The sequence below is a fragment of the Diadema antillarum genome, unplaced genomic scaffold, assembly GCF_040938485.1.
Source record: "Diadema antillarum isolate AM-2024a unplaced genomic scaffold, OU_Dant_1.0 scf00000029, whole genome shotgun sequence".
Classification (NCBI taxonomy): domain Eukaryota; kingdom Metazoa; phylum Echinodermata; class Echinoidea; order Diadematoida; family Diadematidae; genus Diadema; species Diadema antillarum.
Window position 1 is genome coordinate 8,214,955 of NW_027270918.1, and position 18,670 is coordinate 8,233,624.

At 39.7% G+C, this 18,670-nt stretch overlaps 1 protein-coding gene across 1 annotated transcript in view; it reads right to left on the reverse strand.

Annotated features, from left to right (window-relative positions):
- Positions 1–18,670, reverse strand: part of LOC139739250 (A disintegrin and metalloproteinase with thrombospondin motifs 3-like) — a 69,907-nt gene that overhangs the window by 23,299 nt on the left and 27,938 nt on the right. The window contains 1 exon segment of the mRNA XM_071649868.1: positions 13–169. Within this exon segment, the coding sequence (XP_071505969.1) occupies positions 13–169 (157 nt within the window).

Sequence of the window (18,670 nt, forward strand, 5' to 3'; positions counted from 1 at the left end):
AAGCCGACTTACTTCCACTGGCAGTACCAAGCCCAGTGCTATTGGACCGAAAGTCCCGCCTTCGGTACAAGACGTGCAGGTGTCCCTCGGTCAGGTTGAAAGCCGTCTCGTCGTCTGCCTCGAGGGGCTCGATGACGTATTCATCGTCATCGGTCTGAATGTAGCCACTCTGTCATGAGACAAGTATAATAATTATGGCGATCATGACAATAATACAATATACCATTACGCCTTGATTGCATTTCTCAATAGTTCGTACTGCTGTTAGATTTTGTTCTCATACAATGAGCGCAATGAATCGTCACTCGTAGCGTTGTGAAACTCATCAAACTGTCATCATGTCTGAACATAAACGTCATATGTTAAGGGCTTTGCATTCATAATTTTCTCACTGATACTCTTTCGAAAGTTTACGAGAGAAATATGAGAATGAAGCGGGACAGGCAGGTATGACGACTGTTTGCTTTCATTGCAATGTCTTGGCATTAGAGGTTACCTGATCACACATTGATAGTAACGGTAAGAGTGTAAATCAATCTTGATCACGCTCGTGATAATATATCTTGGTGAGCTGATAATACCAGTGGATGGAATATGAGAAAATGAAATAAAATCAACATGAAAGACTGTAAAAAACACAAACGTAATTCTTGAAACGTAACGGCGTGGTAGCCAATGAAAAAAAGAAGAAGAAGTTTATCATTCAATAACTTTCTCATTAAGTAGTCTCGTTTTGGTGACATTATTTTTGATAAGCTGGTGTCATATCGAACATGGCGTGATATGGTATTTTAATGTTGACAAGCAGCAGTGAAATAAGAGAGTAGCTCCCTGCTGAAACTCGAGACATACATCGCTAATTAGGAGTATGTTCTTAATCTACAGAAAGGAATCGGCGACTGAAAAAACCCCAACAAAACCCAGAAAGCACAAGAAGCAGGCGGAGTGGATTTCGAAGACGACGGAAGAGGAGATTGAGATGCTGATGATGAAGAAAAAGGAGCATCATGAATGATAGTGGAGGTGACGGTAATTGTGTTTGTAGTACGTAGTAAGAAAGGTTTAGTACGTGAGTGATGTCAGTATTTTCACTTCCTGACCTTTGAGCGGAAGTTATCTCTCTCCTAGAAATATTTAAGTTTATGCTTCACGTCAGTTTTGTGTTATATTGTGTTTTGTTTTTCTGCGACAAACTGAAAGAGAATTCAAACCAAGGATGAGTGGGTCGGTATCTCCTTTGATGCATGGGACTGCCTTGCAGTGTTTTATGGGACTTTGGCCGAAGTCTCCAGATTCCCAACCGCCATTAAGGGGCTAGAGGGGCGAGAGGGCGGGAGGAGGAGTGAAGAGGCGTTGGATCATCGTGTAAATCTCCTTATCATTTCTGCCTCCGGACTGCGGTTGAGTCAGTGGGAGGAGGCGCGACTCCCGGTCAACCTGAGACACCCCTGGAACAAGATTTCTTGTCACGATTAATACAGAGTCCCGAATCAGACTGGACAGAGATAATACCACTTAAACGAAGTTGGGTGATTTTGTCTGATCCTACTTGATATCGACAGAAAGGGTCTTCAATCAACATCCGTTAAGAAAGGCATTCATCTTTCCTCTAAACGCTGTCGGAAAGGACCAGGGGGATTTCGTCGGGCTTAGAATCTTTCAATTTTAATAAAAATGCGACTGAAATCTCCACATTTGACTCTGGAAAAGCAAATCTTGGGTGCACGACACAATTCAAAGACGCAAGCAAAAAACAAAATCGTCATCGTTATCTTACCAAGGACTAGAAATACGAAGAAATGATAATACAATTTATGACATGTTACAGAGTGGCGCCAGAGTCTAGTAGTTCTACGGAATATAACAAGAAGTTATATTTAATGCTGATTGTGTAGGTAGAAAAGCTGCGGTCATTGCAGGACTCGAACGTAGATGTCGTCATTACTTCAATAAGGGTTTTACATCGTCTCATTTCCACGTAAAACATTAAAATGTGTTCCATTAGTTATGAACTTGATGAAAAGAAATACTTCTTCACACACAGACACAAACACACACAAACACACGCACACGTCTCGCGCACGCATGCACGAGTAAAATTCAGAACTCTCTGTATTAATTGCCGAGAAACACACCATCCAATCGCGGATAATTTCATTTATGACCCAAAAAGAAATCAGAGATACCTGTTGCTTCTAGTGCAAACAAATCTTTCCTCCAGTTCCCAGAAAACTTTTGTGGCCGAGTAATTTAAATGCGCACGTGCTCATTAGATCATAATCGTTATGGACAACAAAGTATGATGTCATGGCCATTCATAACTATTGAAACTGGTACCAAGGAACATCACCTGGTCCGAGTATCTGTGAAAAAATTGTTGCTAACCATGCTCGCACCTCGTTCCGATCCAAGCTATAACCAGGGAGGTGGAAGAGGGACCACCTCCCTACTATAGCAAAAGGCTGTGACATCAACACTTCGGTACTCTATCTATTATCCTGAAAGATGCCAAATCCTTGACCCGTCAATGATTTCATGATTTCCGGGGAAACGATGATCTTGCATTATCTTTATCCCGACATGTAGCTCGAAGGCGAAATGATAGGAGCATGGGATGACAATTCTCTGGGTTTCAGAGTCAATTGCATGGTGCATATATCTCATAATCGAAATGTCTGCGTCTATTTCATTTGAGTTCACAGATAACTATCTTTTCAAGGGTGGCGGAAATAGATATGCTATATCCTGTGGCCTGTTAGAAGTTGTTTGGCACAACACCTTAATAACTCTTTGACAGAGAACAGACAGTGGGGATGAATGGATTGGTTGGAATATAAAATGATTCCGCGAAATGTTTTCTGCGAAAGGCTCACATCTGGTTTAGACAAATCTGTGAACAGGATGCGTTTCTTGTAACTTCTTTGTTCTTATTTTTCTGTACATTTTTCTGGAGGTCAAAGGCAAAAGTATGCAGGAGTAATGTGAGACTCTCAACATGCTTAAACTGAACGTTGAAGGAATCTGTTGCGCATTTATTCATCTCTTTTGACAACCGTATAATAGTTGATATTGATACGAGGAAGCGGTGCATGACGGAAATCCCCCAATTTCTGATTTTGTTCAAGAGATGTTTTGTTCTTGTTCGTCACGGAAACTGCCTCAACGTAATGTATTGTATTCTGATTTTTGCTGCTGATGTTCTTGTGGAATATGGTAGTTTGGTGTCTAATCCATCCTTTGCTATGAGCTGGACCACAGCTGATATGAAAACAATGGCAAAATGGCAGTTGCACCTCTATCTCTATAGTTAGGCTATTCCAGGTATCGGGGTACCTGTTGCTTCTATTTCTCTGCATGTAAGGCCTCACACCTGTCAATGCGTTATATGCCAAGAAATTCCTTATTTTCACTTTTCCTTCCTTATTTCTAAAATTCAAGGATTTCTCCAAAACTCCATATTTCTGCTAAAGTTACAAAAATTAATGGAACCTGCCAATGCATACTGTATTGTTACTATGCTAAGTAGATAGGCCTGTACACATTCATCATTACAATATCATTTTGTTTCCCCGAAATTCGCCTAAAATTGTCCATGTGTTCAAAACAACTGTAAGCATGGTTCAAGGGGGGTGGGGGTCCTAAGCAGGTGCCAGTACTAGAGCGTCTCTCCTAGCATGGAGGCAATTGACCTACTGGCAATCAATGGTCATGATCGTCTCACAGTCTTATTTTGTTATTGTTGTTGTTGTTGTTATTGTTTAAATAAGTGGAATCGTCACTCATTCAAAACAACTTTCTCCGTAGGGTAAAGCAAGGGCAGGGGAGTGACATGCAGTATCACATGAGTTCTAAAGAGAGAGATAGAGACGGTACGAGAGAGGGAGAGAGTTGGTTAAACACGACTCCAAGGGAATGAAACGCAATGCTCTTATAACGTGACCAAACAACAGGTGCATGTTGTCTTAACTAGCAAAGTGATATATACTCGTGAAACGCTAACGGAGCCAAGAAACCCGTGATTATAAAATTATTTCTTTGCTTTTTTTTATCAAGAGATGTAATCTTATGCGAAAGTAATTGGAAGTACACTGTAATATTTTCTTTTCCCTCAGAAATATCGTATTACTTCACCGTGTTCCCCCCCCCCCATACCCCGTATTCTTCTCATCCCAATTCTCCTTGTCTTTTCGTGATGTAGGGGATGGGACACTAAAATTCAATGGTTCCATGTAGAGTCAGTATAAAGGGAATCTAGTTCAATGATCTGTATGGCGCCCGCATTGTCGGAAAAATGGTCCCGCTTCGAATAAAAAATATTACAATGATTTCACTATAGAATGAGGGGTTTTTACAATCATTCCAAATGCCTACACCAAACGTCATGAAGCGATATTAGTAAGTTCCTTTTCTATTGTGCATGGCCATGTTAACTTGGAAAAGCTGAAGCATTCGGCGATGAGTTCTAAGATTCGCAGTTGCGTATTTAGAAAAAAAAACCCAGGAAGTCCATGTAAAAATTGATTATTTTTAAATTTCAGAAATCTAGCAACATGCCGGCATTCTATCGAGACAGTGGCAACAGAAATTAGTGTTGTTGAGGTCATTCATGATATCTGAAGATTAACATGTATTACCAACGGGAAGACGATGAATATAAACCATACGGTTGATATCGCCTCCCAGCAATTTTTACTTTCCATCCATGTTACTTTTTGTCCGATTTATGGAGTACATCTGTTCAGATCTATTTCGAGGCCAGCACCGTGCATGTCTGTTTTCCGGAAATGAATGTTGTTGCCTTATGAGTCTTGAATATGAGTCACTTGAAGGAAACCACAAACTAGATCCGTGGATATGTGTAAAACATCTGTCCATTATGAGCTATTAATGGTGCATCAATTTTTTCAAAATCAACTTATTATACCATTGTTCTTGTCTCCATCTTTCTTACCACCTATTCGTCTAAATGTCCAGATATTTATCAATCAATCAATCAATCAATCAATTAATCCAATATTAACCAGTCAGTCGGTCGGTCAATCAATCAATCAATCAAACAAACAATCAATCAACTAATCTATTAATTAATCAATCAATCAATCACTCAGTCAGTCAATCAATCAATCTGTCCATCTATCTAGCTATCTATATATCTATCAAGCTATCTATCTATCTATCTACCTACTTATCTATCTTTTTTCTTCTAATTGAAGGAGACGACATATATGGAATTCTCCTGGCTTATGATATTCAACCACGGACTCACATGTTACAACACAAAGGACTTCATTGGCAGACACCGTGGGGATGGCACAAGTCTAGGAAAACATGCGACAGAAGAAGCATGCACTTACGAGGGTTTACGATGCGATCATATACAATAACATGTAGGCCTACCTATTTATTCAGCAAAACTTTCATGCGTAGACGCACGAAACTCTTTAAACAGATCGAATACAATATGAAGAGCAGTGCCGTAATCGTCGTTCCTGCAAAACCACATCCAAAATCAAGCGTTAACTAACATGATCGAAATCAACCTTGATTTTCTTTTTTTCTTTAATGCTGCGTCACGTCATCAGCTGGGATCAATTAGACCTGTGAGAACTTGATCTCTGCGCACCCTGGAAATACGGGGGCGCAGTTTGTCGTGTGGGAAACAACCTAGCCACGCTTATATCAGTCAGACCAAGGAGCTAGATATTTACTCCTCGATCTGATCTGAATGTACTTCCTAAACGGACCTGTCTGGTGAGCTGTAGCGGTACGAATGTTAATGTGGTGTTAAGGCCTACCTAATAAAATAGGCATGTTAGGTGCATGTAATCACGTGTTTGTTTCCCTCCATTCAATTCGTAAAGAGATCCGGTTTCTGGAGGCAATTTCTTGACATAATTATCTGTACAAAAATAAATAAATAAATAAATAAATAAATAAATAAATAAATAAATAAATAAATAAAGAAAGAAAGAAAGAAAGAAAGAAAGAAAGAAAGAAAGAAAGAAAGAAATAAATAAATAAATAAATAAATAAATAAATAAACAAATAAATAAATAAATAAACAAACAAATAAATAAATAAATAAATAAATAAATAAATAAATAAATAAAGCTGCTTGACAAGTTCAGCATTATTCAATGTTAATACAAGTGAAAAGGACGTAATTAGCTAGCTAACCACAAGTTTAACTTCAAATGATAAAAGAGACTGGGAAAAACACGTTCTCAAAAGTAGGTCTCGTTGTGACACAGCTAGTGACATCACAGGTACGTGGGGATGAAAGTGTATTTAGGTGGTATTACATTGAAAGTTGAGATAGGTTCTTCGTCGCATGTGGACGGGTTCTTGCGGTTTGACGCTACGAACTATCTATGAGGAAAATCACAGAAACCAAATCAAGCACATCACTAGCAGCTTCTTCGCTCGATGACTTTGCCATGACAATTCATAACGGAGATCGTAATCTCCATGGTGATGGCCCACTTGTCGGCACATCAAAGGGAGACGTTGAAAACAGAAAGTATGTTAACTTTGAACCATGGCTTTCACGCACAACCAAGGAGTGAACCAAGAAGTGAGTTTCATGCGTGTCAGGCGCGTGCAATAGGATTGCCTCACCAGCAATATGTGGCGTGCCCGTTTCAACGTCATCCAAACATGATGTGTCTCCTTCCTATACAAAAACACACACAAACCGGAAATTCGTGGAGAACAGAAAGATTTGAACCTCCTCTCCCGGAGGGAAAGCAACGAGGCGCCATGTACTAAAAAAAAATGTAGTTGAGTACAGGTCAATCAGGGAGGTGGGAAGAGCATAGAGAACTGGGATGATAGCATATGATCAAACAAGACCAAAATTGAGTGTAAAGTTTTTGGGGCGAAACTTGATTAAGAGAAGCTACTTCCGTTTGGTGTAGTTTGGAAAAGTTTGAAAAAGTTGATTACTGTTGACACATTCTTGATCATGAGGAGTAGCTTGTAAGAGCTAAGAAGGTCCCACCTAACTTTCTCTAGATTGTATAGTACACGCACAAACACTGAACGCAGCATTTGGCTAATGTGATTTTTTTTCTTTTTTCAATGGTTAATTCAAAAAAACAATATGAGTTTTAAACTTCAGTCTCTCGGAGCTTCCTTTCAACAACTTCTCCTTCTACACATTTTGCATGATGTCTTCTTGGGAATGGTAGAGAAAAGAGAAAGGAACGCTCTTTATTTGAATGATTGTGATGTTCTTATGAGTGCTTTCCCGAAAAAAAAAAGATGTCGCGTTTCAGGCGGGTCATGGACAGACAGTGACCCGCAAACTCGCGGGATACTTGGGGAACGAAAGTAAAGCAAGTGGATTTGTCAGACACGAATGTGCGTCAAGTCTCTGCACAATCACTTCAAGCCGAACATGAAACGTAAGCTGTATTTTTTTTCTTTTTTGCTTTTAAGCAGATGAAAATTTCAACAACAAAATATGATTGAAAAGGAATGAACCTTTTTTTATTTGTCCATTTGTCCAGAAATCATCCCTTTTGTTTGACCGTAATAGAATCATTATCATCCTTTATTTTCGTCATAAATCCCATGAGCTTTGATACACTCAATCCTCCGTTTCATTCATAGTAAGGAGTCCATGGAATTGCTGTATTATCCTGTCATAGAATTAAAGAAGGCAAAGCAAAGAGGAAATGACGTCACTGGAGTTCATCAGTAAGTGTTTTCTGTACTTCATTTGTGCGAAAACACGCTGCGCTGGAGTTGTGTGCTTTTTGGCAATGTAAATCACATCAATCAGTGTTCACATTTCGTTAGTTCTTGGGACACCGAGAGAAGGGAGGGGGGGGGGGGGGGGGGTTGAGAGGGAGAGAGAGAGAGAAAGGGGGAGGGGGAAGGGGGGGGGGCACGTACACTGCTACCCTAATCCGATGCCCGTATGTATCCTGCCTGCGAGGGATCTGACGTATCACGTTTGGAACTGAAAGTATTACAAGATTGACAATTAATATATGCCTAATATATTATTACTGTTTGATTAATTTATAATCAATTAATAATTGGCAAAAAATGTCTCTGAGGTTAGTTCAAGACTACTCATTATTACATAATTATCTCTGACAATTCATACTAACAACAGAGATTGACGATGACGATACACCTTGCATAAAAACGCAACAAATATTTCACGAAACTCAAACATTATTAAAGTTGGTCATAAATGAATGACTTCATACAGGATAGTTTGAATGTCTGGGCTTCAGTCTGATAGCTCTGTTTTACAAAAACAACAACAACATAAAAAAAGAACTGAAACATAATAAAACAGCGCAACAAGAACATAAACAAAACAAAACAAAACAAAACAAAACCACAGACACACACACACACACAAAAAACGCTTTTTTTGTCATAGCAGTTTGTCGCGTTTGCTTTATCTGTATCCTGTCTTCCCAAGGACTGCACATGATCGCTCAATGCACGTTCAGCCGTCGACTTATATAAATCTTGCAATACATTGGGACTCTGTCCGACACTGGATCCCACAACAAGCTGTCAGGACTATCCATGGCATCCGTGGAATCTCACAGAGGGCTTCTATATAATGCTTCTCTTATTTCTCAAGGTGATAAGTCAGCAAACTGTCTCTCAAAGATTAGAATGCTTTTAGTTTTTCTCATCAAATGGACATAAACTGCAATATATAAGTCAAATTCCTATGTTAATTAATTGTTACACTTCTGATTTTTAATGATCCGTTATTCGAATTTCGTTCAATGCCATGCACAAAAATCACACTCACATAGACAAAACAACATTACACGAAGAACTACCATTAAAGGCGATACGGGGTAAATGACATTAGGTTTTCTTCTATTAGGTCTACACTTTTCAGCCTTCCTTTTAAGATTTGTGAGAGCTGGAGGGTTTATCCTCAGCGATAAAATAAAACCCTAAGAGAGAAAGCTTGAATGAATAGCTCCACCTACATAGATCATAATTCGTTTCCTGGGATGCACCGACAGCTGGATGACAAACTGTGATCAATAACACGCAGGGGATGTTCACGTCTGGAAGACAAGGAAACACGATATCTGTTCATCACCCCCCTATCCCGTCATTAAGGATTTCATAACTTCAAAAGCACACTCAAATCATGTTGCAAATTCTCCGCGCAACATAGCGTGCAAAACTGAACCCCCTGTGTGCGGCATGAATATTAGAATGCAATGTGATGTAGGGCCCTACACACGAATCAAAACATACATTGCTCAGAGTGTCGCTGCTAAGCGCATCTCGCACGTACTATGAAAGAATCATGTTTCTGTCACAACTAGAAGCCCTCTATCGTCAACATTGGTCTCTAATTGCACTTGGAAAATCAGCGGGATGATTCGGGAGTACATACTGGGAACAACAGAAGATTTAAAAAATTAATCTTGAACAGTAGAATTCTGCCGTCCCTATTGAAAAATAATTTACAAGCGGCATAAATCCCGTTGATTCAGACATAATCATAATCTAATAGAGTTTATTGTGAACGCTCTGCTGATATTAGCTGTATTGTATTTGAGGACTATATTTTCTTTTCTAGTATTGCTCCAAGTCATTGCGTTATCAAACTATTTGAAACTATATACATGTAGATGTGAATACATTGTTTGTGTAGTGGTTGCTAATTTACGAGTAAAGTGAGTAGACATTAACAGAACATACAAATATAAATTACTGTTATCAAAATGGAAAAAAAAAATGTTAGGCAAGATGCTGCCATTTAAAGGGTACTTCGAAAAAAAAATCCTCTTTCTCCCAGGACAATGACGTCATCTGCGAACAACGTAACGTTCGTTCTCGGCTGTTCAGCTTTTCTTTTGATGACTGTGTAGGAGAGAGTTCTGGGGCCCGTTGCATAAAACTTACCATTGAATTTCAATGGTAACTACCGTCAAAATTAGGCATCACAGCCAATCAGCATCAAGGATTATAAAATTTACCGCTGATTTGAAGACTTACCGCTAGAAAGGAGCGGTAAGTCCAGCGGTAAGGGTTTTATGCAACAGGGCCCTGAAGGGTAATCACATTATTTCACATTTTCCCAAACAAATTCGGTTTCTATTCTATGAAATTATCAACTCGGTTACCTTCCCAAGACGGCTACTTCAAAGCCCCAATACTATACACAATATTAGTTCCGGATATTTGGGTTTGGAAAACACTTTCGCTGACGTGTGTATCGTCGTGGTTTCATGGATGTACTCAAAGATTTCATCAAGGAAATTCTTGCTGTTTTATCATCTCATGTTATTTGATGTAGTTAGCTATATAGCTAATTCTAATTACTCCTTTTATCTACGAATCTACGTCTAAACTGGCAATCCAATCCATTTTCTTAATCATTCATTTGTTTAGGTTTGGGGCACATCAAAACCAAATACAGTCCCCAGACTGAGTTGTTATACTTGCCGAATGATTTTGCAGACAGTTCAAATAAATTGTGAAGGAAGAACTTGTTGTTCAAGTAGTTAACTCGAGGAGAAAAGAAGTAGGTCTATTGCAAAAAGAACGTGAAAAAGTAGTTGTGAAGTTTCAAGTCATTTATCCCTTTAAAGTGAAAAAACACACACATTGGCTCAATAATGTGGGCATTAACAAGTTAATTAACTTCGTCGATTCTATTAATTCAAAGCAGCCATCCCACTCCAATTAAACATCACATTACGCTTCGCACAGACACGCAGGATAAGAGATGCATTTTTCACACTGAAAAGGTTGATGATCCGTCCCGATGGGAGGGTAGGTCCGCTACCCAATTAGCATTCCCCTGATTCGGATCTGACGTCTCTTTCCAATCGACATCCAGGACCAGTGATAAATACGACATGACAGCTCTCGAGACGTGTCCCTTTTCTTCTCTCTGAGGGAGAATGACGAGATGCTATCTGCCCGGAGCCGATATGACTTGGCCGAAGATGGGGCAGAGGTCAACATCTTCGAACCATCTTCGAACCTAGTCTTTGGTCGCAATCCTTACGAGAGAGGCAAGCGCTATTTCCCTGTGACCGAGGTGGAAGTCATCTCCCTGATACAATATAATTGCAAAAGATACGCTTGAGTCAAACTTCAAAGTAGGCCGACATATCGTACTCACCAGGCAACCAATTCTCACTCTCAGCACGGAGGTACCTCCATGCTCTCATCCCCAGAACACCACTTCACAGGTTGAAAGGCCCTATGTCATTGACCATCATTAATCCATGGAGGTACAAACAAACACCCATGATTGATCATTTTTATGCAGTCTTCTTAATAATAGTGGTAATGACAGCGTTGAAGAAATGACTTCTATCATGATCAGCTACGTTCCCGTCGAATCACATTCGTCCTACTTTATGATTACACTGAAACAATGGTTTTAACAACTGTCGATATCTGACCAGCCGTATCTCATATCATTTTGAAGGGTTATCATAATCTCTCTTTTGAAAGGGCTCTTCCTCTCAACTCCATAAAAAAGTCATAATCAGAATAAGACCTTCATGCTTTTGAGTGGAGGATGTTTATATTGACAAGCTATTCCGCCAGGGATAAATCTGATCCAGGGTTTGTCTATGAAATCTATTCGTCATCCTTCTTTATAGCTGCCGTAAGACATCAGCGGACGAGCTCTTAGATTAGAACCACCGGTATCAGTTCTTCCATTGGTGTTTGACAAGTTACGTATAGGGTCTGTGCACAAGTCCTCTGATGTCTTACTTTAAACTTCCTTCTGAAAACTGACAGTTTATATTGCCTTTTACTCAGTCATGAATGAACTATGCTTGTCACATTTCAGTACATTCAAAAGAAAGTCCTCGAATTTCACTCGAGGGGTCTGTACTTCAGAAGGAGACAAAAAAGTGTGGCACTAACTTGTCTTAACAATAGACCTGAATGCTCAGGTCCCTCCTACTAATGGACTATAAATGGGCGTATAAATCGTCATGGAGCTGTGAGCCGTCATACTCAGTAAAGAAGCGCGGTGCTTTTGAAGTCTTTTGATTCGAAGTGTGCCGGGAAACCAAACTAGAAACAGAAGGGGTTCTTGTTCCGGCACAAAAAGACACGAGCGTCTCCTTGTTCCACGGGTGATTTCGCTTGACAACCGTTCATCCATCCAGTGGAGTCGACACTCGCGTAAAATAAACTGAGATTTACGACAGGTCTACATTACCGTTGAACTTCTGACCCGCCTTGCAAGCTCCAGCTCGGTGCAAACTGGCAATGCTTTAATCATGATCAGTGAACTCTCGTGATGGTCGTCGTCCTACAGTATACTAGTGGAGGCAACTGATTAACTCTACATGTATGTACTTTACAGAAAGATTGGTGTACTTGACTTAGAAGGTGCACCCCTACAGGCGTTCAAGGGTCAGACGAGGACCGCTCAAACCCCCACAGTCTGTCTAATGCGATTCGACAAAACGTGGCTGAAAATAACTTGCATTGTGCACCTGCTTCAAACTGTGCCTCCCCGAGTGACAAGGGTGACAAGCACGCAGAAACCAACAATGCCTTTGACCCTGTCACAGACCCTAGAAATCGGCGGATAATTCTCGAGCGTAGCATTACCACAAAGAACATGATACATCACTACGAAGAACTTTGTGGAAGCTTAATCCCTCTGATCACCAATATCATCACGAACACCTGATGGTTGAGGTGGTGTGACTTTCAATCTGATGTATGTAATCACAAATCTGCGTCATCTATATGACATCACTATTCAACTTCAAATTTTTAATGTGCTTCTAATATTGAAAACATTTCTGCAAAACTGAAATGAGAATACATTTTCTTCTTCTAGTCCAAGGCACTTTCATTGTTAACCTAAAAAACCAAAAGAATTATGATGAAACCCAGAAAATCACTGAATTTTTTGTTCAAGGAAATTTCACCATAAAACCAGGAAGGTAACTGCAATGCAGAGTACGAAAAAAAAAACGGCTACCTATTCTCACGCCACCAATGATGGTTATATGAAGAAATTCGAGCCATTGAAACATGTGAAAAACAAACAACAAACAAACCGAGGCTCTTAGCGAATGGACAACCTCACCACAAATGCTCGCTGCTCTACAACTGGGTCATAACTTTTTCTCCTAAGTGAATATCAAACTTTCTGGGATCAGTCTCATTATTTCTCCCCTAACACCTCTTTGTGTCCCGTTGTGAGCGTCGCTAACCTTCACCTTTCAAAAGCATGATTGACACAATGTTTGTGAACTCATCGTTGGGAAGTGACAAATTTCATCCGATTCGAATTACAGATTGCATTGGTCGTTTCCTTTCTTTGAAAAAAAAAGCAAAAAGCGCATGGTGGAGAGCACCACGAGAGCCATAAAAAGAGGAGACATGTGACATGGTTAGTCAGATGAAGACGAAGAAGAAGAAGAAGATGCAGACGAAGAAAAACTACAAGAAGAACAATATATTCTTCCAATCCACCTACAGAAGCAGTAAAATATTACTGTATATTTCACAGGAACCAAATCATCATAAAAGCTGACATTATGAAAAGATCCATTATACAGTTGACCAATCGTAGGAAGCAAATAAATTTGTGCTCAAAATATTGATGAAATGTTGATGATTGTAATGTCAATAGTTGTTATGAAAATTCAAAGCAAACATGAAATTCCGTGCTATGCTATTCTGGATGTTGCATACCCAAGCTACGGTTGGCGCAAAGCCTGTATGGAAAGTTGGTTCGGATGTTTGTCTTCCCTATGTCTTCCTCACGAGGATGGATAAACCTGACCGTTCAGACGTCACCATGGTAACACAAATCTCCATCCGAGTTTACTCCCTCGTTGAACAGCGAGACATAGACTCTTTAACATGCGGATCCTCGCACGCAATCCATCATGGGGCGAAATAACTGTCGCTGCATGAACAAAAATATAAATAATGGAGATTGATCTGTCTAAAGGGTCAAAGGTCGGAAATCAGAGATAACCCATGCCTGTTGGACCATCAGTCACAGGGAATTATTGGCGGTGAGAGAAATGACCTATCAACTCTTAAGGCAGCAAGGTTAGCTGGCTACACACCTCTCAGAGCAAGGAAAGTTGACTCCACATATCACTACTCTTGTTATCTGGTAAACCCAAATTTGAATCCTATCTAGCAGTCCGCTCCATATTCATGTGGACTTTATAGAAAAGAGTGAAGCCGCACTAGCTTAATGTTCAAATTTCTGCTGATATCGGAAAAATACAAAGGTTATGAAATGTTTTTAATTGTTAATACTATTACTCCCTCAGAAATTATTTTTGCAACACTCATACAAACCGTTGTATAACTACCAAAGACATAATGGAATTTTTTTTCACGTAGATCACATCACTGTTTATGTTCTTAATCTCTACGTTATATCATAGTCTCTCTCTTTCCACGCCACTGGTTGAACAATTTAAAACATCAGCAACAGCATTACATTCTTCCCTGCAAAATTTCATGACTTTAAAGGTTTTAACACTGCACCTACGTAGTCAGTGTGATGGCAAGTTTTATTCAAACACTGACAAACAAAGTTAACTACAGTGTATATCTCTATCTATCTCAGCCCCTCCCCCTCTCTCCTCTGTTTGTGAGATTCCGTACTCTGTTCACTGCCTGCAGGTTGTCGTCCAAAGTCACGACCCCAGCATCGTATGTCGTCATTCAAATATTTGTGACGTTGCAATGGGCACGTTGGGCCGCTGGGACTCATCCGCCCGTTTAAAAGAAAAAAAAAGAACTGGAGTACCCAAAGAACATGACCAAGTTTATCAAAATAGCTCGAAGACAGAAACTCAAACATTCCTAATTCTCTTATCACGTTACCGCCTATCTCTCTACTCGGGTTACGCGTGATGACAAGTTTAGAGTGTAAAATGTCAGGAACCATAACATTTGACAGAGGGATAATTATATAGTTGAAAACAGTTACGGACAAGCTGTAAACTACATTAAGCTACAATTTCAGAAAATTGGATGGTTTCAATTACGAGTAAGTGAGAAAAATATATAAGAGAGAAAGAACATGTTCCTAGAAAAGAACTTCCGGGTTTACATAATTTGCGCGCAAGAATGTGCGAACGCAGCTGGTAGCAGAGTGTGTGGTTAGATCCCATGACCCTGTAACGATCAATAGAAGTGATAAGATCATGAATATGATAACAAACATCGCTATCTGATGATGCGTGCAACTAACATTCTTAAGTTCTTCTTCTTAAGAACTTTTCGCCATCACTGGCCGGGTCTTAGCTAGGATTACCTAAAACAAACCAGCATCTCTCTCCACTTGTCAGTCAGAACTCTAATCAAAATTCTCGGGGGAATCTCGGCGGGGAAAAAACGAGCAAGATGTCTGGAGACATGCATAAATACTGAGATCCGACTTGTGTTTTGACGTCTAAGTCAAAAAGTTCAAGTATTCAGATGTGTACACGGACAATTCGTAGCGACTTTTGCGGGAGACTGTTCAAAACGTTACTGCATGCATACTAAAAGAAAAATTCCACACTATGTTTCTCGTTGACTGTGATCAATATAATAACTTCAAACAAACGGTTGAAATGAAATGGGACATTAAAACAAAAGAGGCTAAGGCATTAAAATTTTGTGTAGTGCCGGGAAAGAACAATAATAGGCCCTCTTATATTTCGTCCCACTAATTTTCATAAAGGTGTAGGCATCAGACATGATTATAACACTTTATTATATTTTCATTTGTTCGCTTGTTCGTTCTTTTGTTTGCTCATAATTCTATGTTTTCCTTTGGGGTGGGGGTGGGGTGCGTGCCTTGGGGGATGAGTACCCTGGAAAACTGCTATTGTACTATTATACCTCATATAGATTCCTCATTACATTATCATTACCACATCAGAATAGTTTAAAGCAAAGAAATATGGGAAGCATTCGTGTGCAAGCCAATGGGAGACTTACGATACGATGACGTCATGAACTCATCCTGATTAAAAGTCATAAATACAATTCAATATGGAACATGGAGTGACGTTTCTTTAAAACTGCTCGCACGAAGACCACGCACTTGTTCTACTAGAGTCGTCGAGGATTCCCTAAGCAGGGAAAGATGTCTTCCACAAAGCTAACCCTCTACAGCCTTAACACATCAAAATATCATTTGCATCCCACGCGCTAGCATTACCTGCGATAGTCACAGAGTTAGGTCGCCAGGTATACCTGCCCAGAATGTTATTCCATGGTGTGTCTTATACCGTACCGCAAGAACACCCAGATGTTCGACTGACTGTATCTTCATTACCTTGCTGAACGTAAACATAGGGGAAACTAGGATCCAATTCAGGTGATATCGTCTGCAAATTAACATGACAGTGAGAGTTTGTTTTCTCCTCAATCTGGAAAAACTTGGATATTTCCTAACCGTGAAAACCTATCAGTTTACGAACTCATAGAACCAATTATGCATATTGACAAACGACCGTTTTATTCGATTCTGTCAACCTATTCTAAACCCGAAACACCACCGTGAAGCGATGATGCTCGACGAAACTAGACGTAACAAGATTGAAACATCCATTAAAAAAATTATTGCAGCCCTGTGGGACTGCCTTTAGCGGGAATGCACATGTGAGACTGAATTCCATTCCACTCTCTCCTCTCCATCCCCCTTTCTCACTCTTCCTGTAGATTTTGTTTATAATAATCATTATCGTATAGCATCATAAAGAGGAAATAGAACAAAATCACATCTCTTACAAAAATGGATTATTATGACACAATTTTTTTCGACATGAATTTATGTTTGACTTTTGTTATACGCTTTGTGAGAAAGTAATCTCCCACTGGGTGTTGAAGTCGAAGAAGAGTCATGAAATATGAGTTTTCTAATTGAGGGTGATTACTGAGAGTAAAAATATTAACGATAAGGTCGGACTTTCAAAACAGTGAGTAGATATTTTGGCATCCCCTGCGATGGGCAGTTTGCTCTCTGTTTCCGTATCCTCGTACACCTGGGGATCCTTTTCTAATCATGAAATCGAAAATTAATCCGAAGTGAGTGACCAGTGATGTAATAAATCACTGCTTAACATGATGACTAAATGATGATTTTATGCACTAGGGATTTTAAGGTTTAACCCTAACTAGGCCGGGGGGGGGGGGGGGGGCCGCCCCCCCCCCCCCCCCCGACGTTCCGCGCGATGTATCGCAATCGAAAAAAGCTATCGCCGCGACGTTTCATGACTTTTTTCTTTCGAGTCTCCCGCATCTTTTGACACCAAATTTGCGACGCCCGGGCGCGCGGTTCCGAAGTTATGCATAAATATGTACATGCATGTCAGACCAAAAATTGCTCAAAAACGTTAATTCGTGTACAATTTCAATGCAAACTGTGCTTACTAGCAAATTTCATAAAAGCATGATTATTTTGGTGTTTTATTGATTAAAATCAATGAATAACATATTTTCTTGTTCGGAGCGATGTCGCGGACAAATTTCATCGAAAAAACAATGAAAAACATTAAGTCGAAAAAACAAAGAAATACATAAGAAATTCAAAAAAACAATAAAATACTTAAGAATTTTTTCTGATATCACAATTTTTTTTAATAACATTTGCTAAGGACACTAAAAAGAATATTTACACAAAAAATCTGCCTGTTTTGAGTTTTTTTTTTGTGATTTATACCAAATAGTCTGATTTTATGCATCATCATGCATAAATTAGCATAATTTAGCATAAATGATGATTTTTTTTGAAAAATTAACTTCATGGTATTTTAGATTACATCATAGGCAATGTGTGCGCCAATTTTCGTCGCGATCGCGCGGTCGACGGCCGAGATCTGGAGGGGGGGGGGGGGGGGGGGCCTGGGCTCTATCAACTACCCCCCCCGGCTCTATCAACTACCTAAATAGCCCGGCCTAGTTAGGGTTAAATTGCTTCAGGAATCACAACAAACCTGCATCTCTCTTGACCAAAATAAATTTTCCTCTTTTTTTCCATATCTGAACAAATTGAACAAGATTGCAATCCTCAAGTATTGACCATGGGGTGCAGTCGTCACAATTAAGTCGTTCTCTTGTTCATTTTCTTACTGCAACACTCTTCCGATCATTTTCTTTCCTTATAATCCTTGGACCTATATACGAAAGAAAATGCTACAGAATTTCCTCTGTTCAGGACGGGGGGGGGGGGGGGGGGAAGGAGACCTCCCTCATCCGTCCGTCTGCTAGTGTCCACTACATGACATGCAGGAGACATCATACTTGAAGGGCGGCAGGAAACAAGGCAGTTGAGAATTTGGAGATGAGCGACAAATGGCTTCCTCAATATGATCTGAGCAGGAAATTGACAAATTCTTGCCCAAGAGCAATAATGGTTAAAAAAAGTGATATTCCCACTGACATAAAGAGTGATATTCCCACTGACATGCCGGCAGGTAACCAGGCCGATTTTAGAAGGGGAAAGAGGTTAGAATTGCTTTAAGTTATGATAAAATTCTGTGAAATCTTATCGCAATTCCTGTAAAGATAACAATACTACAGCGTTTATACAAATCATACGGTTTTATTATACTTCATACTAAGAATGACAATTATAAGGAACTGACTCTCATCATTGATATCACCCAAATTATCATCATCAGTACAATGTTTACTGCAGTAATAGCAACTT